Source organism: Hemitrygon akajei, chromosome 9 (assembly GCF_048418815.1).
Source record: "Hemitrygon akajei chromosome 9, sHemAka1.3, whole genome shotgun sequence".
Classification (NCBI taxonomy): Eukaryota; Metazoa; Chordata; class Chondrichthyes; order Myliobatiformes; family Dasyatidae; genus Hemitrygon; species Hemitrygon akajei.
The window spans coordinates 17416437-17442568 of NC_133132.1; the positions used below are offsets into that span (position 1 = coordinate 17416437).

Consider the following 26132-nt stretch of genomic DNA (forward strand, 5'->3'; position numbering starts at 1 on the left):
CGACAGGAGAACACATATCATAGTTCAATCGTCTCTGCATTATTGTTTGATATATTATTATTGCACATTGGTACATTATTATTATTCTCTATTTTATTCTTAGGATAGTTTGCACGCTGCTAAGTGTGTTTTAAAATGTTGCTGCTGTAACGAAAGAATTAGGGTTCTATTATTATTATCCAGCCCTTTATCTTTTTCATTAACCAACTTCCCAGCTCTTTACTTCACCCTTCCCCCTCTCCTGGTTTCACTTATCACCTCACCTCCTCCCACTATTTTACTCACTCCTCCCCATAGTCTGCCCCCGTTGACTTTCCTCCGGCATTTTCTAGTTCCACAGCTGCAGATTTTCTCCTGTTTAAACAAATGCGCATGCGTGGACGTTGCAGCCAGTCCCTGACTACCACGCATGCGCTCAGTAGACCAACGGCTGACAAACTTCGACGGCAGGTAGGATCGGGGCTCCGGGTGGCATTTTAATTACCGGCGTCTGAACCGCGATTGAAGGACAACTATGAACTCCGGGCACACTGGTCCCGCACCCCAGGACAGTCCCGGTTCCTTTCCCGCTCTCTCCGCCCCACGATCCGTACCCGAGACACAGGGAGCTTTCGGCCGATGAGAGCTGGCGCCGCCAGTTATGCAGCGCATGCGCATCGCTGGATCCTCAGATGGTGGCCAGATAGGTTTCTCGTTCGTGGTGACTTATGGGTAAAGAGGCAGCCATGAATGACACTACCAGCATTTTCCCCGTAGAGTGGAAGGAAATGGGAGCGGATGTATCTCCCAAACACTGCCGAACTCCAGCTAAGTAAATCCGTGGGTTAGGAACTCGGAACAAAAATATTGTTCCCAGTTAATCTCGGATGAAGAGTCTTCCAGTCAGTGAAAATGTCATTTAATGCTGAATAGGAAAAAGAAATTCTTCCGTCAGCTTTAGCGCCTTTGTCCTCAATGACATGACTTGTAGCTTTCACATCACAAAAGTACCACTCTCAAAATGAGAATGAACTCTGGCCTGAGAATTTGATGAATTCAGAAAATTTGATGGTTAGTCAGGATGTCTGATCCATGTCTTGTTGGAAAATGAGGAGTTCATGTGGAAACATAGAAATCTACAGCACATTACAGGCCCTTCGGCTCACATTGGTGTGCCAACCATGTTACCTATTCTAGAGACTGCCTCGGATTTCCCAATCGCATAGCCCTCTATTTTTCTATGCTCCATGTACATATTTAAGAGTCTGTTAAAAGACTCTTTGGTATCTGCCTCTACCACCATTGCCGGCAGTGCATTCCATGCACCTACCAGTCTCTGTGAAAAACGTACCTCTGATATCCCCCTTGTACCTGCTTCCAAGCACCTTAAAATTATGCCCCCTCAAGTTAGTCAATGCAGCCATATGAAAGTCTCTGGCTATCCACACGATCAATGCCTCTTATCATCTTATACAACTCTCTCAGGTCACCTCTCACCTTACATCGCTCCAAAGTTCACTCAACCTATTCTCATAAGGCATGTTCTCCAATCCATGCAACATCCTTGTAAATCTCCTCTGCACCCTTTCTATAGTATCCACATCCATCCTATAATAAACTGACCAGAACTGAACGCATTACTCCAAGTAAGGCCTACCTAAGGTCTTTTATAGCTGTAACATTACCTCATGGCCCTTGAACTCATTTCCATGTTTGATGCAGGCCTTAACAATAATGTCAACCTGTGCAGCAGCTTTGAGTGTACTATTCACAGGGACCCCAAGATCTCACTGATCCTCCACACTGCCAAGACTCCAAACATAATATTATATTCTGTCTGCAAATTCGATCTATGAAAATGAACCACTGCACGCTTATTTGGGTTGAACTCCATCTGCCACTTTTCATCCCAGTTCTGCATCCATCGATGTCCCACTTCAACCTCTGACAACTGTCAAGACTATTCACAACACCCACAACATTTGTGACATCAGCAAACTTAAGAACACACCCTTCTATTTCCTCATCAAGATCATTTATAAAAATCACAAAGAGAAGGAGTCTCAGAACACACCCCTGTGGAACACCACTGGTCACCGTCCTCCATGCAGAATACGAACCATCTACAACCACCTTTTGGCTTCTGTGGACAAGCTAATTCTGGATCCACAAAGCAAGGTCTACTTGGATCCTTGCCTCATTACTTTCTGAATGAGCCGTGCACGAAGAAACTTATCAAAAGTCTTACTGAAAGCCATGTACACTACATCCAATGCTCTACCTTCATCATTGTGTTTTGTTACATCCTCAAAGAATTCAGTCAGGTTCATAAGGCACGATCTGTCCTAGACAGAGTCATGCTGACTATCCCACATCAGGTTATGCTTCTCCAAATGCTCATAAATACTGCCTCTCAGGAGCTTCTCCAACAACTTGTCCTCCACTGAAGCAAGAACCACTGTTCGGTAATTTCCTAGCTTATCTCTACTCCCTTTCTTGAAAAGGGAACAATGTCTTTTAATCCTCTGGTACTTCTCCTCTCCCTATTGACGATGTAAAGATCATCACCAGAGGCTCAGCAATTTCCTCCCTCACTTCCCACAGTAGCCTGTGGTATATCTCAAGTTGAGTACCACCGACTCAAGCTGAAATTGGTAAAATTGTGATGCCAGAGCTCACATTCAGAGGAGACCATATAAAAACATGTAAAATTATGAAAGGAATAGATAAGATAGAGGCAGGAAAGTTGTTTCCACTGGTAGACGAGACGAGAACCAGAGGACATCTCAGGATTCAGGGAATTTGGGATGGAGATGAGGAGGAACTGCTTTTCCCAGAGGGTGGTGCATCTGTGGATTTCTCTGCCCAATGAAGCAGTGGAGACTACCTCAGTAAACATATTTAAGACAATGTTGGATAGATTTTGTCATAGTTGGGGAATTAATGGTTATGCAGAAAAGGCAGGTAGGTGGAGATAAGTCCATCGCCAGATCAGCCATGATCTTATTAAATGGTGGAGGGGGCTGGACGGGCCAGATGGCCGATTCTTGCTCCTATTCCTTAAGTTCTCACCACAGACTAAAATCTCTCCTGAAATATTTTCCTTCACCCATTGATGTCTTTTGCAAATATTTTTACAGGTTTGAAATGGCAGAACACTTGTGTCCGGGAATCTCAAACACAACAATGCATCAGTTCTGCTGTCTTTGAATATTTAAAGAGTGACCGAATATTTTCTTTGCCACACCAACACATCTGTTGGCAATCCTTGGAGATGAAGAATTATCTCATCCAGTTTGCAATGTATTCTCTGTCTGAAATGAATTTTTCTGTTGTAACTCAGTGAAATCCACTGGAACCGGGGTGCTGAGAACACACCAGCATTTGGCCACTGGAGATCAGTTCTTCAACTGCATCGATTGTACAAGGGATTCAAATGTCTGACTTTCTGAATTGCCAGAGAATTGATTGCAGTGAGATATCATTCTCCTCTCAGTGTGGGAAGGGATTCACTCACAGCCTACCCGCAGACACGCCAGTGAGTTCACAGTGGAGAGAGGCCATTCACGTGCTCTGTGAGGGAGGGGATCTACTCAGTCATACATCAGCAAGTGAGATGCTCCACCTGTTCTGACTGTGGGAAGCCATTCATTCTGTCGCCGATGCTAAAGGTATATAGGAAAATTCACCACTGAGAAGACGGTAACCTGTTCAGAGGGTGGGAAGGCCAAGTCACAGTGACACCTGCGATTTCACACTGGGGAGAAGCGATTCACCTGCTCTGAATATGGGAAAGGATTCACTCAAATCAGATCAACCGAATGAACATCAGCAAGTTCACACTGAGAAGATGTCGTTCACCTGCTCAGACTGTGGGAAGGGATTCACTCGCTCATCCAAACTACAGAGACACCAGCGAGTTCACACTGGGGAGAAGCCATTCACCTGCTCAGACTGTGGGAAGGGATTCACTCAGCATTCTCAGCTACGGATACACCAGCGAGTTCACACTGGGGAGAGGCCATTCACCTGCTCAGACTGTGGGAAGGGATTCACCCAGTCATGCACACTACAGAGACACTGGCGAGTTCACACTGGGGAGAGGCCGTTCACATGCTCAGACTGCGGGAAGGGATTCACTTTGTCAAATCAACTACTGACTCACCAGCTTGTTCACAATGGGGTGTGGCCATTCTGCTGCTCTGAATGTGGAAAGGGATTCGCTCAGTCAGCTCAACTGAAAGAACATCAGTTCGTTCACACAGGGGAGAAGCCTTTCACCTGCTCAGACTGTGGGAAGGGATTCACTTACTCGTCCACACTACAGAGACACCAGCGAGTTCATGCTGGGGAGACGCCATTCACATGCTCTGAATGTGGGAATGGATTCGCTGGGTCATCTCAACTGAAGCAACATCTCCGAGTTCACGCTGGGGAGAGGTCATTCACCTGCTCAGACTGTGGGAAGGAATTCACTCGGTCAAATCACCTACTGACTCACCAGTTTGTTCACACTGGGGAGTGGCCATTCCGCTGCTCAGACTGTGGGAAGGGATTCGCTCGTCCATCCACGCTACAGAGACATCAGCGAGTTCACACTGGGGAGAGGCCGTTCACCTGCTCAGACTGTGGGAAGGGATTCATTCAGCATTCCCACCTACAGACACACAAGTTAGTTCACACTGGGGAGAGGCCTTTCACCTGCCCTGAATGCGGGAAGAGATTCATTCAGCGTTCTCACCTATTGACACACAAGTTAGTTCACGCTGGGCCGAGGCCATTCACCTGCTCAGAATGTGGGAAGGGATTCACCCATTCAGCCCAACTGAAGGAGCATCAGCAAGTTCACACTGGGGAGAAGCCATTCATATGCTCTGAATGTGGGAAGGGATTTGCTCAGTCATCTCAACTGAAGTTACATCAGCGAGTTCACACTGCGAAGAGGCCGTTCAGCTGCTCTGAATGTGGGAAAGGATTCACTCATTCATCTCAGCTCTTGAGACACCAGCAAATTCACACTGGGGAGAAACCATACATCTGCTCAGAATGCGGGAAGGGATTCACTCATTCAGCTCAGCTGAAAGAGCATCAGTTTGTTCACACTAGGGAGAGACCGTTCACCTGCTCAGACTGTGGGAAAGGATTCACTCGGCGTTCTCGACTACTGACACACCAGTTGGTTCACACCGGGGAGAAACCATTCACCTGCTCGGAATGTGGGAAGGGATTCACCCATTCTGCTCAACTGAGGGAACATGAGCGACTTCACACTGGGGAGTGGCCATTCACCTGCTCAGTCTGTGGGAAGGGATTCACTCGGTCATCTAGACTGAAGGTGCATCAGCGAGTTCACACTGGGGAGAGGCCGTTCATCTGCTCTGAATGTGGTAAGGGATTCACTGGGTCATTTCATCTGCAGGTACATCAGCAGCTTCACACTGGGGAGAGGCCATTCACATGCTCTGAATGTGGGAAGGGCTTCACTCAGTCATTTCAACTGAAGATTCATCAGCGAGTTCACACTGGGGAGAAACCTTTCAGCTGCTCTGAATGTGGGAAGGGATTCACTCAGTCATCCAGACTTGTGAGGCACTACCGAATTCACACTAGGGAGAAACCGTACACCTGCTCTGACTGTGGGAAGGAATTCACTCAGTTAGCGGACTTTAAAGTACATCAGCAAATTCACACTGGGGAATGCCACTCACCTGTTCTGAATCTGGGAAAGGATTCACTCTGACATCTCAATTAAGACCATAAGACACAGGAGCAGAAGTAGGCCATTCAGCCCATCGAGTCTGCTCCGCCATTCAGTCATGGACTGATCCAATTCTTCCAGTCATCCCCACTCCCCTGCCTTCTCCCCATACCCTTTGATGCCCTGGCTAATCAGGAACCTATCTCTCTCTGCCTTAAATACACCCAATGATGTGGCCTCCACAGCCACTTGTGGCAACACATTCCACAGATTTACCACACTCTAAAGTAATTTCTCTGCATCTCAGTTCTAAATGGACATCCTTCAATCCTGAAGATGTGACCTCTTGTTCTAGGCTCCCCTACCATGGGAAATAACTGTAGCATACCTAATCTTTTCAGGCCTTTTAACATTCAGTATGTTTCAGTGAGATGCCCCCCCCCCCCACCCCCATTCTCCTGAACTCCGGAGAATACAGCCCAAGAGCTGCCAGACGCCTCTCCCTTTCATTCCTGTGAATCTTCTCTGAAGCCTCTCCAATGTCAGTATAGTTTCTAAAATAAAGAGCCTAAAACTGCACAAAATACTCCCAAGTTTGGTCTCACAATTGCCTTATAGAGCCTCAGCATCACATCCCTGCTCTTGTATTCTATAGCTCTGGAAATGAATGCCACCATTGCATTCACCTTCTTCACTACCGACTCAACCTGGGAGTTAAACTTTAGGGTATCCTGCACGAGGACTCCCAATTTGCTCTGTATCTCTGCATTTTGAATTCTTTCCCAATTTAAATAATCGTCTGCCTTTTTATTTCTTCCACCAATGTGCATGACCATACACTTTACAACATTGTTTGCTCATTGCCCTGAACTATCTAAATCTCTCTGCAGGCTCTCTGTTTTCTCAGCACTACTCGCTCCTCCACCTATCTTGGTATCATTGGAAAATTTAGCCACAAATCCACAAATCTCATAGTCCAAAACATTGACATACATCGTAAAAAGCAGCAGTCCAAACACCGACAATAGTGGAACTCCAGTTGTAACCGGCAGCCAGCCAGAATAGGATCCCTTTATTCCCACCCTTTTTCTGTTGATCAGTCAATGCTCACCTATGCTAGTACCTTCCCTGTAACTCCATGGGCTCTTATCTTGCTAAGCAGCCTCGTGCGGCACCTTGTCAAAGGCCCACTGAAAATCCAAGTACACCACATCTACTGCATCTCCTTTGTCTACCCTGCTTGTAATTTCCTCAAAGGATTGCAGTAGGTTTGTCAGGCAGGCTTTTCCTTTTGGAAAATCATGCTGGCTTTGGCATATTTTGTCATGTGCCTCCCAGTACGCCATAATCTCATCACTAACAGTCGATTCCAACTACTTCCCAGAAGTCAGGTTAACAGCTCTATAGTTTCCTTTCTGCTGCTTCTCACCATTCTTAAATAGCGGAGTAACATTTGTAATTTTCCAGTCATCTGGTACAATGCCAGAATCTATCAATTCTTGAAAGATCATTAGTAGATTGCCTCCACAATAAGAGTGAGCTTTTCCTTTAAATATGCAAGTTCCAGTCTATAGACAATCACCATCAGACTGGTTACTGATTACTTATTTGGGTGTTAGAATTACTAAGGATCTATTTAAAGTTAACTTTAATTGATCATGTTAAACAACTGCTTACTAAATGGTCCCCATTGTCCTTATCATTGATTGGTAGAATTAATGCTATTAAGATGATTATTTTACCTAAATTTCTGTATCTATTTCAGGCGGTACCAATTTTCATTTCTAAATCCTTTTATATTATTGAATCTAAAATTTCCTCATATATATGGCAGAATAAAAATCCTAGGTTGAGTAAGAAATATTTACAGAAATCAAAAAAGGATGGAGGTTTGGCAATGCTGATCTTAAGATTCTATTATTGGGCAATTAATATTTGATATTTAATGTTCTAACACAAGATCTGGATGAAATTCTATGACCACGATGGGTGAACCTCGAGTGCGAGTCTGTACAGGGGTTCTCATTGGCTTCTGTTTTAGGAGCTGTTGTTCCCTTTGCACTTACTAAACTGAATAAGCAAATGACTAATCCAATAACTAAACATACAATACGAATATGGTTTCAATTTTGTAAATTTTTTGGATTGAATAAATTGATCCTATCAAGTCCTATTATATCTAATTTTTCTTCCAACCATCCAGAACTGATCAAGCTTTTCTTTTATGGAGAACGAAGGGAATAACATGTTTTCGTGACTTATTCATGGATAACTGTCTCATGTCTTTTGAACAGTTGTCTAATAAACATAATTTGCCTAGATCACATTTTTTCAGATATTTACAGATTAGAAACTTTTTGAATGTTATTTTACCTACTTTTCCAATACCACATCAAACTGAAATTACAGAAAAAAATTTAGGTTTACACCCCTGTCAGAAGAGTTTAATAGCAATTATTTATGATCTGGTTACGAAAATAAGTCTAGGTACATCTGCTAAAATTAAGAAGGAAAGAGAATTTCAGGTATTTTTACCTATAGAGAAATGGGAGAAAATTCTCCAACTAGTTAACATTTCTTCAATGTGCGCTAGACATGCTTTGATACAATTTAAGGTGGTTCATAGGGCCCATATGTCTGAGGATAAGGTAGTGTTCTTCTTCCGTTGGAAAATTCCTTCCTGTTTAGATTATCTGTCTTGCAGTTCCCTCATTTTTCGCAGAAACTCCAGCCATTGCTGCTCTGCTGTCCTTCCTGCAAGTGTCCCTTTCCAGTCAACTTTGGCCAGTTCCCCTCTCATGCCATTATTCCACTGAAATACTGACATGTTGGAATTTAGTTTCTCCTCAAATTTCAACATGTACTCGATCATATTGTGATCACTGTTCCTTAAGCTCTCTTATCAACTCTGGATCATTGCATAATACCCAATCCAGCACAGCCAATCCCCTAATGGGCTCAACAACAAGCTGTTTTAAAAAGCCATCCCATAGACATTTTACAAACACTCTCTCTTGAGGTCCAGTACTGACATGGTTTTCCTAATCCACCTCCATGTTAAAATCTCCAAGGATTGTCATGACATTGCCCTTCTGACACGCCTTTTCTATCTCCTGCGGTAATTTGCAATCCACATCCCGACTGCTGTTTGGAGGCCTGTATACAACTGCCATTCGGGTCTTTTTACCATTGCCATTTCTTACTTCTAACCATAGAGACTCTACACCTTCCAGTCCTGTCATCCCTTTCTAATAATTTAATATTTTTTATACACAAGGTCACAGCACCCCCTCTGCCTACTATCTACCTACCTATCTTTCCGATCCACCGTATACCCTTAGATGTTCAGCTCCCACTGGCAGCCATCCTTTAGCCAAGTTTCAGAGGTGGCCACAACGTCATACTTGCCAATCTGTAGCTGAATTTCAAGATAATCCATTTTAATTCTTACGCTGCGTGCATTCAAATGTATCACTTTCAGTCCAGTATTGAATAAACATAAGCAAGTAACCACTGGGGAGAAACTGTTCAACTGTGGGGAGGAATTCACTCAGTAATCTCAACTGAATGAACATCACTCTGGGTAGAAGCTGTTCATCTGTTCCAAACAGGAATGAATTCACACTTCCATCTCACCTGCCTACACACCAGACTGTTTTCAGCAGTGAGAGGACGTTGACCTGCTCAGACTGTGGGAAATCATTCACACACTTATCCACGCTGCAGAGACAGTGGTGGGTTCACACTGTGGGGAGGGTGGTCACCTGCTCTGACTGTGGGAGGCATTCACACACTTATCCACGCTGCAGAGACAGTGGTGGGTTCACACTGTGGTGAGGGTGGTCACCTGCTCTGACTGTGGGAGGCATTCACATACTTATCCACGCTGCAGAGACAGTGGTGGGTTCACACTGGTGAGGGTGGTCACCTGCTCTGACTGTGGGAGGCATTCACACACTTATCCACGCTGCAGAGACAGTGGTGGGTTCACACTGGTGAGGGTGGTCACCTGCTCTGACTGTGGGAGGCATTCACACACTTATCCACGCTGCAGAGACAGTGGTGGGTTCACACTGTGGGGAGGGTGGTCACCTGCTCTGACTGTGGGAGGCATTCACACACTTATCCACACTGCAGAGACAGTGGTGGGTTCACAGTGGTGAGGGTGGTCACCTGCTCTGACTGTGGGAGGCATTCACACACTTATCCACGCTGCAGAGACACTTCTGTGTTCACACTGTGGTGAGGGAGGTGACATGCTCTGAACATGGGATGGGTTTCAATCAGTCATTCAAGTTTGTGTCGCTCCCACTGATGTTTGACCCATCACTAATCGTAGAGATCAGAAGAGTGAGAGGATGGTAATTCACTCAGGCTCGCCAATCGAGTATTAACCGCAGTGGTTCAAGGCAAGTTATTTTTGAGATTTCAGTAGTGGCCAATCAGCATTTGGGATTGATTATCAAGAAGATGTTAAAGTTGGGCTGGAGCAAGTGGAGTGGCCAGTGTCAGAGTGGACAGAGTTGGAGTGGAGACTTTGAGGCTTCAGATAGATAGATAGATAGATACTTTATTCATCCCCATGGGGAAATTCAACTTTTTTTCCAATGTCCCATACACTTGTTGTAGCAAAACTAATTACATACAATACTTAACTCAGTAAAAAATATGATATGCATCTAAATCACTATCTCAAAAAGCATTAATAATAGCTTTTAAAAAGTTCAAGTCCTGGCGGTTGAATTGTAAAGCCTAATGGCATTGGGGAGTATTGACCTCTTCATCCTGTCTGAGGAGCATTGCATCGATAGTAACCTGTCGCTGAAACTGCTTCTCTGTCTCTGGATGGTGCTATGTAGAGGATGTTCAGAGTTTTCCATAATTGACCGTAGCCTACTCAGATTGAAGAGAGCCTTCAATCAGAAAGGGCAAAACTATGCTGCAGGTGGAATTTTTTGCTGCCTTCTTTACATTTTCTCAGGTAGAACAGTGGAGATGCTGGGCAGGCTGGATGTGGGAAGGCAGGGGACCCCCCCCCCCCCCCACCCCATGTCCCTGATAACGACACCTGTGAGGGGCATCCAGCTTCAGCTCCAACGATCCACATTAAGGAGTGGGAGCTGGAACTGTATGAACTCCAGTTCATTCGGGAGGCTGAAGGGGTGATAGGTAGGACATACAGAGAGGTAGTTGCACCCAAGGTGCACGTCACAGGAAACTGGGTGACAGTCAGGAAGGGGAATGGGGGAAACAGAGAGTGCTGTGTAGCCCTCTGTCCATCCCCATGAACAACACATATATCACTTTCCATACTGTTGGGGACGGTGGGATGACCTAGGAAAGGAAAGTCACAGCAGCAGGGTCTCTGGCACTTAGTCTGGCTCTGAGACTGAGATGGGAAGGGTAGAGACAAGGCGAACTGTGGTCATAGGTGATTTGTTAGCCAAGGGAACTGACTAGATGTTCTGTGAGTGAGAATGAGATTCCAGGATGGTATGTTCTCTGCGACATCTCGGGTCAAGTGCTCAACATTCCTACGGAGGGTGAACAGTGAAGGTCGTGGTCCATGTGGGTACCAATGACATGGGCTGGTAGAGTAACGAGGTTCTGCAACAGGAGTTCAGGGAGTGAGCTGCTAAGTTAAATTGCAGCTCGTCCAGGGCTGTGATCTCAGGACTTCCATCTGTGCCAGGTGCCTGGAATAGGAAGAATATACAATTTAACACGTGGCTAAGGAGTTGGTGCAGCAGGGAGGGCAGAAGATTTTTGGATCATTTCAGCTCACAAATATTGTGTGCACAGGAGTGTGAATGCGTTGGGGGAGAGGGGACATTGTTGATGGAGAGTGAAGTGGGAAGACAGGTCTCTCTCTCACACACACAAACACACATGCAGTGGAGTGTGAGGGAGGGGAGTGAGAAGGGAAAAGGGGAATGAGGAGGATGGATTTGGGGCTCCTTCACAAAGTCCCAGACTCATCCAAACATCCCCCTCTGCAATTGGTCCCATTCCCTACCTCAGGCTGGGGGTTTGCATTCAGTTACCTTGCCAACAAGAAAAGGAATCATTCGACAGCATCTGGTTAACACACTTAGATAATAAATTTACGTTGAACTTGAACATTGAAATGTATTGTTTGTAAAACATGTACTGATGAGAAATGGTCTCAGTGAAGATCTGAGAGTGGTGTGATGAGATCTGAAGGATTATCCAAAGTGGACTGTTCCTTTAAAAAGAGAGAGAGGGAGCGAACAGCGTGTGTGCTATTTCAGCAACAGAGAGAGAGAAAGTCTGTGAGTTGCCTTGGAAACTGAAAGGCGAAGCCATGTGATGGACAGCTGGTGTTCAGCAGTGGCAGAATATATACAAGGTCAGTTGGCTTTGTAATCAGACACGCCAGACACCAAGGAAGACACTGGTTGTGCTTTGTGTGCCCACGACAAAGGTGGGGTTGTTGCTCACAGTGTGGACCAAGGAGGGACCGGTGTGGAGCTATCCCTGGCCTGGGTTGATAACTCCACCACAGAAGACAGTCCCCTTTTTGTGGTCACAGTCGGCGACTTTAATAAGTTTTGGAAGCAGGAGGACGACGTGGAGGATTTAACAGCATCAGCACTGGGAAGACAAAACATCTCTCTCTCTCTCCAACTCTACTCAATTCAACTTCCAGAACTGAACTGACTTCTTACCATACCACCGTAAGACTGTATCATCTAATCACCTGAGCTGGGAGAAGCTTGGGAGCTTCATTTATTCACTTATATATGCATATACTCTGCTAAACTGTTTACCTTATCTTGTTTTATATTACTTTATCACATAGTTACTAATAAAATAGTGTTTATAACGGAAGACTCAGACTCCAGGTGTGTCCATTCCTGCTGGTCCTTTTTAACCCGTTACGGGGTACTTAACAGTGGAAAATGAACCGGTGTTCAGCCCCACTGCTCCATGCCAGACAAGAACCCCAGTTTGAGTCCATCCCATCTGTCTGTGCTCGACATGGCTCACTCTAAATTTCCTCTTTCTGTACCTGTCCCAGTGTCTTTTACTTTCCATCTCAACCCCATTCTCCTGTCTTCTCCCCATAACCTTTGACGCCTTTAATAATCAATCACGGATGAATCTGTTTTAAATAAACCCGATGGCTTGGTGTCTGAGCTGTCCGTGGCAGTGAATTTCACAGGTCCCTCGTCTCTCTAAATGCATGCTGTCCTGCATTATGCATTGTGACACGGAAGGTTAAAAATGGCAACTCTCTGCTCTATACCTCTCGTTATCTTACCAAGTTCCATCAGGTCTCCCTGAGCCTCCTCCACTCCAGAGAAAACAGCCCAATTTTCTCCAAACTCTCCTGACACAGTAGCTCATGCCTCTAATCCAGGCAACATCCTGGTGAACCGCTTCGTTGCTGCCCTAAACACCAGTGGCGCAGTGGCCTTTACGTAAGCAAACGGTGGGATGTTGATTAATAAGGGTGTCGAAGGTGACGTGTAGAAAGCAGCAGTATGGAGTTTAGAGGGAAATTCAAATGGTGGAGAAGACTCAATGGACGGAATGGGTACTTCAGTTCCTACGACGAGCGGTATAGTGGTGAGATGGCGAAGCGATGTGGAGGAAGCTGTGGGTGCAGGTAAGAGTGGGTGTCCAGGTAGGAGATGGTGTTAAGCACCTTTTCACTACGTCTTCCAACCAACAACAATTAACTCAGCGGATCAATCATAAGTGTTTTTATTTTTACTTCCAGAGGGGACGAGTAGCAGTGCAGAAGAGCTGCTAACAGCTTTGTCCAAAAAACACACAGATAGTACAGTCACTGCTATTGACACAAGTTCAAGGACAGGGTGCATTCTGTTGTCTGCGTAATCGCTGTATTTGGCATTCTTACAGTAACACTGCTGCGGGACTGCAGTCATGTGCTCAGGTACCATCAGCATCATGTTGCACGCACATTATTAGCAAAGCACTCTGATGCAATACAGGTTCCAGCTTATTACAGACAGAAATACCATTTTGATACGACAAGTACATTTCTACAGTGGTGGAGAAGCATTCCTCCACACCTTCTCTGTGGAAACCCTTGCAACGCTTACATCACTCCCCGTTTGTTAACATCTCTGATCCTTGAAGCCCTCACCATCTGTGAAAACCCTTCTAACCCTACACCTATCACCATTTTGTAAACGCACCTGACCCGTACGCTACTCGCCGTCACTGTAAAACCCTCCACCATCCACCCTGACACATTCAGGTGATAGCCGACCCGAGAAAGACCAACCGTGGCAGGTGGCAAGGCTCACAAAACACATTCATACCAGCTGACTTTTTTTTTAATAAACCTACCGATTTGCATGGTGATCTTCACTAAACAACCTCCTACCTTCCTATCTTTAACTCCGCCCTCCATTTTTTGTTTTCCTCAAGGATTCCATTCGTCTCTTCCCACTAATCTCCCTCCTGGAACACGTCCTTGCAAGCGAGGGAAGTTCTACAGGATCCTATTTACTTCCTTCCGCAGCTCCATTCGTCCTTCTGGGTGAGGCAACACTTCACCCGCGAATCTGTCAAGTTGGTCTACTGTATCTCCTGGTCACGGTCGGCAAATCCTGGAATGAACACGAGAAAGTCTGCAAGTGCGGAGATACAAAGGAACTCACACAAAATGCTGGAGGAACTCAGCAGCTCAGGCAACATTTATATAAAAGAATAAACAGCCGGTGGTTTGGGCCGAGTCCCTTCTTCAGCACTGAGAAGGACGGGGTGGGGAGGGGGGAAATGCCAGAATTAAACGTGGGGGGTATGATCGGAAGGGAAAGAGGTTAGTTGAAGCCAGGTGGGTGGGAAAGGTCAAGGACTGGAGTAGAAAGAATCTGATAGGAGCGGAGAGTGACCAGAGGACATAGAAATCCACAGCACATTACAGGCGCTTTGGCCCACAATTCTGTGCCGACCATGAATCCTACTCCAGAAAATGCCTGGAATCTGCCTAATGTATAGCCCTCCATTTTTAAGCTCCACGTGAGAATGTGAAGGGGGTAAGGGGTACATGTAGAAGGGGTGGGCGAGGGGTAGGTGTAGCAAAATATGTAGACAGGACCAGGGAGAGGATACGTCATTGGAGAAGTGTAGGAGGACAGGGAACAGGTAACTAAAATAAAAATGCCAGGCAGCATGTGGCAACCACAAAGAAGAGGAACCTTGCAACCACAAGACAATGTGTTCGGCAAAGTATTTTGAGCTATATACCTATTTCAAGTGTTTTGCTTGCGTCCATACCCATTCCAAGTATTACGCTTGCATCTATGCTTATTCCGAGTATTTTGCGTGCTTAGCTATGCAATAGCCAATCAATTGACGAATTTGAATCGGTAACCATATTTGTGAATGTGGTACCCTGCTTTTGGGTATAAGTATGACCTTTGTAAACCGACAAATTGGGAGTTGGCTACTTTACGCCTGAAGTGCGTGAGGCTGTGAACTCCTCTCTGAATAAAAACCTTTTCAGAGGTAATTTTGTGTCTCTGGTGTTTTTCCTCAATTGAGCCGGTTAATAATTTCAGGTTGACACACGTATACAGTATAAGTCTGAAAACAGACCCCATTGTATTTGCCTCTACCACCTTCACTGGCAATGAGTTCCACACTCCCTTCTGCATGAAAAACTTACCTCTGGCATCTCCCTTGTACCTGCTTCCAAACACCTTAAAACAATGCCCCATGGCTCTTGAATTCAATCCCACGTTATGAAGGCCAACACACCATACGCCTTCTTAACAACATGGTCAGTCTGCTGCTCTGCAGATGGCGACGGACCCCAAAATTTCGCTCACCCTCGACACTGCCAAGAGTCTTACCATTAATATTATATTCTGTCTTCAATTTTGAACATCCAAAATGACCAACTTAACACCTGTTAGGGTTGAACTCCATCTGCACCTCTCAGCACTTCTGCATTCCATCGATGGCACACTGTTACTTCACACAACCCTGTAGACCATCAACAACACCCTCACCTTTGAAACATCAGCAAATTTACTCACCCACCCTTCTACTTCATCCAGGTTATTTACAAAAATCTCAAGGAGGAGGGGTCCCAGAAGTGATCACTGTGGAACACCACTTGTTAAGCTCCTCCATGCAGAAAATGAAACATCTACAACCACCGTTGCTGTTTGTGGGAAAGCCAATTCTGGATCTATAAAGCAAGGTGTCCCTGGATCCCATTGCCTCAATACTTTTTGAATGATCTGTGCATGGGGAACCTTGTCAAATGCCTTATTGAAATCTATATACACTGCATACACTGTTCCATCTTCATCAATGCGTTTTGATACATTCTCAAAGAATTCAATTAGGTTTGTAAGGCATGAACTGCCCTTGAGAAAGCCATTCTGACTATCCCTGATCAGATTATGTCTCTCAAAATGCTCATGAATTCTGCCTCTCAGAATCTTCACTAACAGCTTACCTACCACTGAAGTAAGACTCACTGGTCCATGATTTCCTCCTGGGTTACCTTTACTCACTTTTTTGAACAGTGTAGCAACATTTGCAAACTTCCGATCATCTGGCACTTCTCCCGTGCTGGTTGATAAGGCAAAGAACATTGCCAGAGGCTCAGCAATTTCCTGACTCATTTCCCACAGTATCTTGGGGTATATCTCGCCTAGTCTCAGTGACTTATCTAACTCAATACCTTTCCAATGCTCCGGCACATGGTCTTTCTTAATGTCTATATGCTCAAGCGTTTCAATCCACCTACAATTGTGAAGGTCCCTTTCCCTGGTGAATACTGAAGCTACGTATTCATGAAGCACCTCCACTACCTGATCCTACTCCATGCTGACGTTTCCACTATCACATCCGATTGGCCCTATGATCACATTGCTCATCCCCTTGCTCTTCACAAACCTGTAGAATGCCTTGGGGTTTTCCTTAATCCTGCTTGCCAAGGCCTTCTCATGGCCCCTTCCAGATCTCCTAATTCCACTCTTAAACTCCTTCCAGGTAACCTTGCAACTTTCTAGAACTCTATCTGTACCAGGTTTATTGAAGCTTTCATAAGCTTTTCTGTTCTTCTGAACTAGATTTGCCACAACCCTTGTACACCATGGTTCTTCTACCCTACCATGCTTTCCCTGCCTCAATGGAACTTACCTGTGTAGAACGTCATGCAAATGTTCACTGAACATTTGCGACATTTCTGCCGTGAATTTCACTGAAAACACCTGCCCACAATTTATGCTCCTGACTTTCTGCCTAAAAGCATGATATCTCACTCCACACAATTAACTGTTTACACAAATTATGTGCTCCTGCCCTCTCCAGCGCTATGATGAAGGAGATAAGAGCTGTGATCACTTCCTCCAAAGAGCTCTCCCTCCCCAGCAACCAGGTTCATTTCCCAATACCAGATCAAGTACAGCCTCTTCTCTAGTTGGCTTATCTACATATTGTGGCAGGAACCCTTCCTGAACACACCTAACAAACTCCACCCCATCCAAAACCCTTGCTCTAAGCAATCACCCATCACAACAATATATCTTTCTATATTTCTAGGTCATCCTCCTCGGTAGTCCTCCCTTTTGTTTTTTATCCTGTCTTTGACTTCCCTCATCAGCCACGATTGCCTGATCCTCCCTTCAGAATACTTCTTCATATTTGGCATGTATCTATCCCGTGCCTTTTGCATTGGCCCGGAAACTCCAACCATTGCTGCCATGCTGTTATCCTACTAGTGTCCCATTTCAATCAACTCTGGCCATCTCCTCTCCCTTGCCTCTGTTTTCCCTTTCCTCCACTATCACAGTGATACACTGGAGAGGGCGCAGAAGAGGTTCACCAGGATGTTGTCTAGATTAGAGGCATCAGCTACTGTGTACAGAGAGTTCGGAAAAACTTAGGCAGTTTTCTTTGGAGTGGAGGAGGTTCAGAATGACCCGATAAAGTCTGACAAGATTACGATAGAAATAGATAGTTGATAGTTGGTATGATTATACTCCCCGAGTCAAAATTTCTAACACCAGAGTGATGAGGATAAATCTCTTCATCCAGCAAGTGGTGATCGTGTGGAATTCAATGCCATGGACGCCAAGTCATCGGGTATATTTAAAAGAGAGTTTGAATAGTGCTTCATTATTAAAGGCGTCAAAGGTCATAGGGAGAAGGCAATAGAATGGGGTTGAGAAGGAAAATATAAGACACTGGGACAGGCACAGAAAAAGGAAACTTTAGAGTGAGACATGTCGAGCACAGACAGATGGGACAGACTCCGATAGGGGTTCTTATCTGGCAGGGAGCAGTGGGGCTGAACACCGGTTCATTTTCCACTCTCGGACCTTCACTGACACTATTTTTCTTCAGTACATGTTTCACAAACAATACATTTCAATGTTCAACTTTAATGCAAATTTATTACCAAAGTGTGTTAACCAGATGCTATTGAACAATTCACTCCCTTGTTGGCAAGGCAACTCAATTCTCGCCCCCAGCCTGGGGTAGCGAATCGGACCAATTCCAGAGGGGCAGGGTTGCGTGAATCTGGGACTTTGTGAAGGAGCCCCAACTCCATCCTCCTCATTCTCCTCTTCCCTTCTCACTCCCCTCCCTCACACTTCACTGCATGTGTTAGTGTGTGTGAGAGACCTGCCTGCCCGCTCACCCTCCATCAACAATGTCCCCTCTTCCCAAAGACAGTCACATTCCTGTATACTCTCCTGACCGACAGCATTGCATTTGAATGCACGCAGCATAAGGAATAAAATGAATGATCTTGAAATTCAGCTACAGACTGGCAAATTTGACACTGTGGCCATCTGTGAAACTTGGATAAAAGGTGGCTGCTGTTGGGAGCTGAACGTCCAAGAATATACGGTGTACCAGAATGATAGGTTACTAGGCAGAGAGGGTGGTGAGGCTCTGTGTATAAGAAATAATATTAAATCATTAGAAAAGGATGACATGGGATCGGAAGGTGTAGAGTCTCTTTATGGGTTGAGTTAAGAAATGGCAAGGGTAAAAGTACCCTAATGGCAGTTGTATACAGGCCTCCAAACAGCAGTCAGGATGTGGATTACAGATTACAGCAGTAGATAGAAAAGGCATGTCAGAAGGGCAATGTCATGATAATCGTTGGGGATTTTAACATGAAAGTGGATTGGGAAAACCAGTTCAGTACTGGACCTCGAGAGAGTGTTTGTAGAATGTCTAAGGGATGGCTTTTTAGAACAGCTTGTTGTTGAGCCCATTAGGGGATTGGCTGTGCTGGATTGGGTGTTGTGCAATGATCCAGAAGTGATAAGGAAGCTTAAGGTTAAGGAACCCTGAGGGAACAGTGATCACAATATGATCAAATTCACATTGAAATTTGAGAGGAAAAAAATAAAATCCAATGTGTCAGTATTTCAGTGGAATAAAGGAAATTACAATGGCATGAGAAGGGAACTGCCTGAAGTCGACTGAAAAGGGACATTTGCAGGAAGGACAGCAGAGCAGCAATGGGTGGAGTTTCTGTGAAAAATGAGGGAAATGCAGGACAGATATATTCCAAATAAGAAGAAATTTTCAAAGCAAAGGACACTACTGTGGCTGATAAGTGAAGTCAGTGCCAAAGTAAAAGCAAAAGAGAGGCCAAAGCCAGCTTGGTTTCCTGACAGGAAAATCCTGCCTGACAAACCTACTGCAGTTCTTTGAGGAAATTACAAGCCGGGTAGACCAAGGAGATGCAGTAGACATGGTGTACTTGGATTTTCAGAAGGCCTTTGACAAGGTGCCGCACGAGGCTGCTTAGCAAGATAAAAGCCCATGGAAGTTACTAATATCGGTGGAGCACTGGCTGGTTGGCAGAAAACAGAGAGTGGGAATAAAGGGATCCTATTCTGGCTGGCTGCCGGTTACCAGTGGAGATCCACAGAGGTCGGTGTTGGAAGATCAGCGAGATCTTGGGGTCTGTGTCAATGGTACATGCAAAGCTGCTGCGCAGGTTGACAATGTTATTAAGAAGGCTTTCATCAATCATGGAACTGAGCTCAAAAGCCGTGAAGTAATGTTACAGATATACAAGGCCTTCGTTAGACCCCACATAGTACTGTGTTCAATTCTGATCACCTCACTACGGGAAGGATGTGGATACTATCGACAGACTGCAGAGGAGATTTACAAGGATGTTACATGGATTGGACAGCATACCTCATGAGAATAGGTTGAGTGAACTTTGGAGTGACGGAAGATGAGAGGTGACCTTATAGAGGTGAGTAAGATGATGAGGGGCATTGATCGAGTCTTTTTCCCATGATTGAAATGGCTAAAATGAGGGGGCATATTTTTAAGGTGCTTGGAAATAGGAATGGGGGGGATGTCGGAGGCAAACACAAGGAAATCTGCAGATGCTGGAAATGCTGTCGACGTTTCGGGCCAAGACCTTTCGTTAGGACGTCGACAGCGCTTCTCCCTATAGATGCTGCCTGGCCTGCTGTGTTCCACCAGCATTTTGTGGGGATGTCAGAGGTAAGTTTTTCACACGGAGAGAAGCAGGTGAGTGGCATGCAGTGTGAAGGTGGATACAATAGGATCTTTTAACTAGGAGCAACAGGTGAACGGCAGATGCCATCTCTCTGGCACGACATTCCTCCCTAGAACACCTGGAGAATAAAGACGCATATGTAAGGCTCCTTTTCATCTACTACAGCTCCGCCTTTAATACTATAATCCCAAATAAACTGATTCCTAAGCTCCGGAACCTGGGTCTTAGCACTCAGATCAGCAGCTGGATCTTCAACTTCCTCACAGACAGGACCCAGGCTGTAGAAATAGGGGACAAGCTCTCCTCTACAGTCACTCTGAGCACCGGTGCCCCACAACGCTGTGTACTCAGCCCCCTGCTGTACTCACTGTACACCCATGACTGTGTAGCCAAGTTTCCATCAAACTCAATATATAAGTTTGCTGATGACACCACGATTGTAGGCCGCATCTTGGGTAATGATGAGTCTGAGTACAGAGAGGAAATTAAGAACCTGGAGGCATGGTGCGAAGACAATAACCTATCCAACAACGTCAGCAGGACAAAGGAATTGGTTGTTGACTTCAGAAGGAGTAGCGGACCGCACGACCCCATCTACATCAGTGGTGCGCAGGTGGAACAGGTCAAAAGCTTTAAGTTCCTCGGGGTGAATATCACAGATGTCCTGACTTGGTCTAACCAAGCAGAGTCCACTGCCAAGAAGGCCCACCAGCACCCTTACTTCCTAAGAAAGCTTAAGAAATTTGGCCTGTCCCCTAAAACCCTCACTAATTTTTATAGGTGCACTGTAGAAAGCATTCTTCTCGGGTGCATCACAACCTGGTATGGAAGTTGTCCTGTCAAAGACTGGAAGGAGCTGTAGAAGATCGTGAGCCTAGCCCAGCACATCACACAAACCAGTCTTCCATCCTTGGACTCACTTTACACCACACGCTGTCGGAGCAGTGCTGCCAGGATAATCAAGGATAAGTCTCAACCAGCCAACACACTTTGTGTCCCACTTCCGTCCGGGAGAAAGTTCAGGAGCATGAAGATATGTACGGCCAGATTTGGGAACAGCTTCTTTCCAACTGTGATAAGACTGCTGAACAGATCCTGACCCGGATCTGGGCCGTACCTTCCAAATATCTGGACCTGACTTGCACAACCTTACTTTCCCTTTTCTATTTTCAAATTATGATTTATAATTTATTTTTTTATTATGTTTACTTCGATTTGTACTTCAGGGAGCGCAAAGCACAGAAAAAAATATCACTGTGATGATTGTATGCTCTAGTATCAATTGTTTGGTGACAATAAAGTATTTGTATTTGTAAGAGACTTAGATAGATACATGGAGCTTAGTAAAATAGAGAGTTATATGGTAGGGAAATATGAGGTTCTTTCTCGAACAGGTTACACGTTCGGCACAACAATGTGGGCCGAAGGGCCTGTAATATACTGTGGATTTCTGTCTCGATATGAACTTCTCATCTTCTAACAAGGCACACAGCACTAATTGACATTCTTACTGACTCTTCATCCGAGATTAACTAGGAAATATATTTTTGTTCTGAGTTACAGTCCTTAGATTTACATAGCTGGAGCTCGGCAGTGTTTAGGAGATAGATCTGCTCCCATTTCCTCCGGCTGTACGGGACAACACTGGCAGTGTCAGCCATGGCTGCCCCTTTACCCAGAAGGCCCCACGATCGAGAACGATCCAGCGATGCGCATGCGCCGCAGAAAAGGCGCGGGCTCCAGCGTTCATCAGCCGAAAGTTCCCTGGGCCCCGGGTACGAATCGTGAGACTGAGAAAGAGGGAACGGACCAGGACTGTCCTGCGTACAGGACCAGTGCGGCAGCAACTTACAGTAATAGCCCTTCAATTGTGCTGATTGATTTCCGATCAGAGACCCCTCCCACCCACGGCCGATCCTTGTGAGCCTCTCGTCTACTGAGCGCATGCGCGATATTTGGGACGACCTCAGCCCTCTGCGCATGCGCATGTCCGTAAGCGGCAGAAAATCTGCAGATCCAAAGGAACAGACGGACAATGCTGGAGGAAAGTCACGGGGGGCAGGCAGCGACTATGGAGAGGAATGAACAGTCAGCGTTTCAGACCGACACCCTTCTTCAGGACTGGAAAGGAAGGGAGGGAGTCAGAATGTGGGGGAGGTGAGTTGAAGGGTAACCCGAGAGAGGGTGAGGAGTGAAGTAAAGAGCTGGGAAGTTGATTGGTGAAAGAGATAAAGGGCTGGAGAATAATAATAATACATACTTTATTGATCCCGGGTGGCGAATTCATTCGTTACAGCAGCAACATTTAAAAGCACACTTAACAGTGTGCAGACTTTACTAAAAATATAGAGAATATAGTATACAGGCAATAATACTGTACCAACGCGCAATAATACATGACAACAATAATGCTCAGATTATTGAACTAAGATGTGTGTTCACCTATCGCAGACAGATGAACTGTTGCATTTAGTTAGAAAGATTTTCTGTAACTATCCTTGAGGCAGCAGGGATGAGTGAGTCTGTTCGAAGGAGGGGTGGGGGTCTATGCTGCTTATCGGGTAGGTCATAGAGAGGATATTCCAGCTTATCCGTAATTGATTTTGTTTAGTGACCTCGAAAGTAACTCGAAAGAGTCCGGGTTGTGGCCAAGGACGGATCCAGCCTTTCCGATGAGTTTATTTTGTCTTTTTGCATCACAGCACTGATGCTGCTCCCCCAACATAAAGCAGCAAAGAAGACTGCACTCGCTACAACAGACTGGTAAAAGATCCCCAACATCCTGCCTCACACATTCAAGGATCTCGGCTTCCTTAGAAAATGGAGTCCACTCACCCCTTCTTGAAAACAGCCCTTCTGGTGGTTTTCCATTCATGTCTATTGCCGAGGTGAACACCCAAGTATTTGCACTCCTCCAGCAAAGTAACCTCTCTTCCCAGAATGTAAACAGGACTCGACACTGTCCTCTTCCTCCTAAAATCAATCACCATTTCCCTGGTTTCGGCCACATTCAGGAGCAGCTGATTCCTCCCTCACTATTCCACAATCCTGTCCACCAGTCCTCTGCACTCCGACTCCTGCCCATCTCTGATGCACCCAACTACTGCAGAGTCATCAGAGAACTTCTGCAAGTGGCCAGACTCAGAGTTGTACTGGAAGTCTGAGGTGTAGAGTGTGAACAGAAACGGAGACAGGACAGTCCCTTGTGGGGCTCCAGTGTCACTCACCTCCCCCTCAGGCAGAGAACAACCCAGCGGGTCAAACTGGGGTCTGTCTGCCAGGAAGGCAGTGATCCAGGAGAGAGTGAATTTGTCCACGCCCATCCTATGCAGCTTCCTGCTCAGGAGATGTGGCTGGATTGCATTGAAGGCACCAGAGAAGTCTAAAATCATGATTCTCACAATGCCACCAGCATCATTCCGGTGGGAATGAACTCACTGCAAAAGGTAGATGATAGAACACAGAAACAAAGAAAACCTGCAGCACAATGCAGGCCCTTTGGCCCACAAAACTGTGCCAAACACGTCCCTACCTTTGAAATGACTTATAGCCCTCTATTTTTCAAAGCTCCATGTACCTATCTAAAAGACTCTTAAAACACTCTATCGTATCCGCCTCCACCACCGTTGCTGGCAGCCCATTCCATGCACTCACCACTCTCTGAGTAAAATTTTTTTTACCCCTGACGTCTCCTCCGTACCTACTTCCAAGCACCTTAAAAATAGCCCTCTCGTGCTAGCCATTTCAGCCCTGCGGAAAAGCCTCTGACTATCCACATGATCAAAGCCTCTCGTTATCTTGTACACTTCTATCAGGTCACCTCTCATCCTCCGTCGCACCAGGGCGAAAAGGCCGAGTTCACTCAACCTATTCTCATAAGGCATGCTCCCCAATCCAGGCAACATCCTTGTAAATCTCCTTTGCACCCTTTCTATGGTTTCCACATCCTTCCTGTAGTGAGGTGACCAGAACTGAGCACAGTACTCCAAGTGGGATCTGACTAGGGTCCTATATAGCCGCAATATTACCTCTCGGCTCCCATATTCAATTCCATGATTGATGAAGGCCAATACACCGTATGCCTTCTTAACCACAAAGTCAACCTGCGCAGCAGCTTTGAGTGCCCTATGGACTCTGACCACAAGATCCCTCTGATCCTCCACACTGCCAAGAGCCTTACCATTAATACTATATTCTGCCATCATACTTGACCTACCAAAATGAACCACTTCACACTTATCTGGGTTGAACTCCATCTGCCACTTCCCAGCCCAGTTTTACATCTATCGATGTCCTGCTGTAATCTCTGATAGCCCTCCACGCTGTCCACAACACTACCAACCTTAGTGTCATCAGCAAATTTACTGACCTATCGCTCCACTTACTCATCCAGGTAATTTATAAAAATCACAAAGAGTAGGTGTCCCAGAACAGATTCCTGAGGCACGCCACTAATCACCGGCCTGTTCACCACATGGTGTCCTCCATTGCAGAATATGACACATGTACAACCACAGTTTGACTACTGTGGGCTAGCCAGTTCTGGATCAACAAATGCCTTGCTGAAATCCATACACACTACGTCTACGGCTCTACCTTCATCAATGTGTTTAGTCAGATCCTCAGAAAGTTCAATCAAGCTCGTAAGGCACGACCTGCCCTTGACAAAGCCATGCTGACTATTCCTAGTCATATTATGCCTCTCCAAATATTCATAAATCCTGCCTCTCGGGATCTTCTCCAACAACTTACTAACCACAGTAAGACTCACTGGTCTATAATTTCCTGGGCTTTCTCTACTCTCATTCTTGAATAAGGGAACAACATTTGCAACTCTCCAATCCTCCGGAACCTCTCCCATCCCCATTGATGATGCAAAGTTCATCGCCAGAGGCTCAGTAATCTCCCGCGCATCCCACGGTAGCCTGGGGTATATCTCATCCGGTCCTGGTGACTTATTCAACTTGGCGCTTTCCAAAAGTTCCATCACATGGTATCGTCCACTCCTGCCACACAACAATTCGGAATGACACACAAAACACAGACAAAATAATCTGAAAAACGACAAAATGTAGGAGCTGCTGCAACAAGCTGTCACAAGAGCAGCGGCATCTGAGAGTGTGAGTATCCCATCTGACAGTGACTGCAGGCCGGGTTGGAGGCAGCCGGAGAGACTACATCTGCTGACGTGGTTGGTGTCAGCCCCAGGGTACTGAAGGCCTGTGGGAGTCTGCTCTCTGGTGTTTTGTCACATCCTTACAATCTGAGACTTGAGTCAGGAAAATACACCAGTGCTGTGAAAGACTTCTTGCTTGGTTCCTTTACCAAATAAGGCAACTCCATCTGCACTTAATGACTACAGACCAATTGCCCTCACAACTTATGCAATGAAGGTGATGGAGAGGCTGGTCCTGACTGACCTTGGACCCTCTAGTTTGCCTACCAACCTCATAAGGGTGTGGATGATGTCATCATCTACCAGTTACAGCGAGCTCACTCCCACCGGGATGATGCTCGTGGCATTGTGAGAATCATGGTTTTTAATAATTTCTCTAGTGCCTGCAATGAAATCCATCCATGTCTTTTGAGCAGGAAGCTGCAAAGGATGGATGCAGACAAATCCTGCATTACTGACTACCTGGCAGACAGACCCCAGTTTGTACCGCTGGGAGGTTCTCTGCCTGAGGTGCATGTGAGTGACACTGGAGCCCCACAAGGGACTGTCCTGTCACCGTTTCTGTTCACACTCTACACCTCAGACTTCCAGTACAACTCTGAGTCTGGCCACTTGCAGAAGTTCTCTGATGACTCTGCAGTAGTTGGGTGCATCAGAGATGGGCAGGAGTCGGAGTGCAGAGGACTGGTGGACAGGATTGTGGAATAGTGAGGAAGGAATCAGCTGCTCCTGAATGTGGCCAAAACCAGGGAGATGGT

General features: G+C 45.7%; 1 protein-coding gene across 1 annotated transcript in view; it reads left to right on the top strand.

Moving 5' to 3' along the window:
• Positions 1-414: 414 nt before the first annotated feature.
• The window catches only part of LOC140732633 (uncharacterized), a 124551-nt gene continuing 98833 nt past the window's right edge, over positions 415-26132 (top strand). Inside the window, exons 1-2 of the mRNA XM_073055329.1 lie at positions 415-450; positions 3120-5705. Of these exons, the coding sequence (XP_072911430.1) occupies positions 3767-5705 (1939 nt within the window). The 5' untranslated portion in view covers positions 415-450; positions 3120-3766. The remainder of the gene's footprint in view (positions 451-3119; positions 5706-26132) is intronic.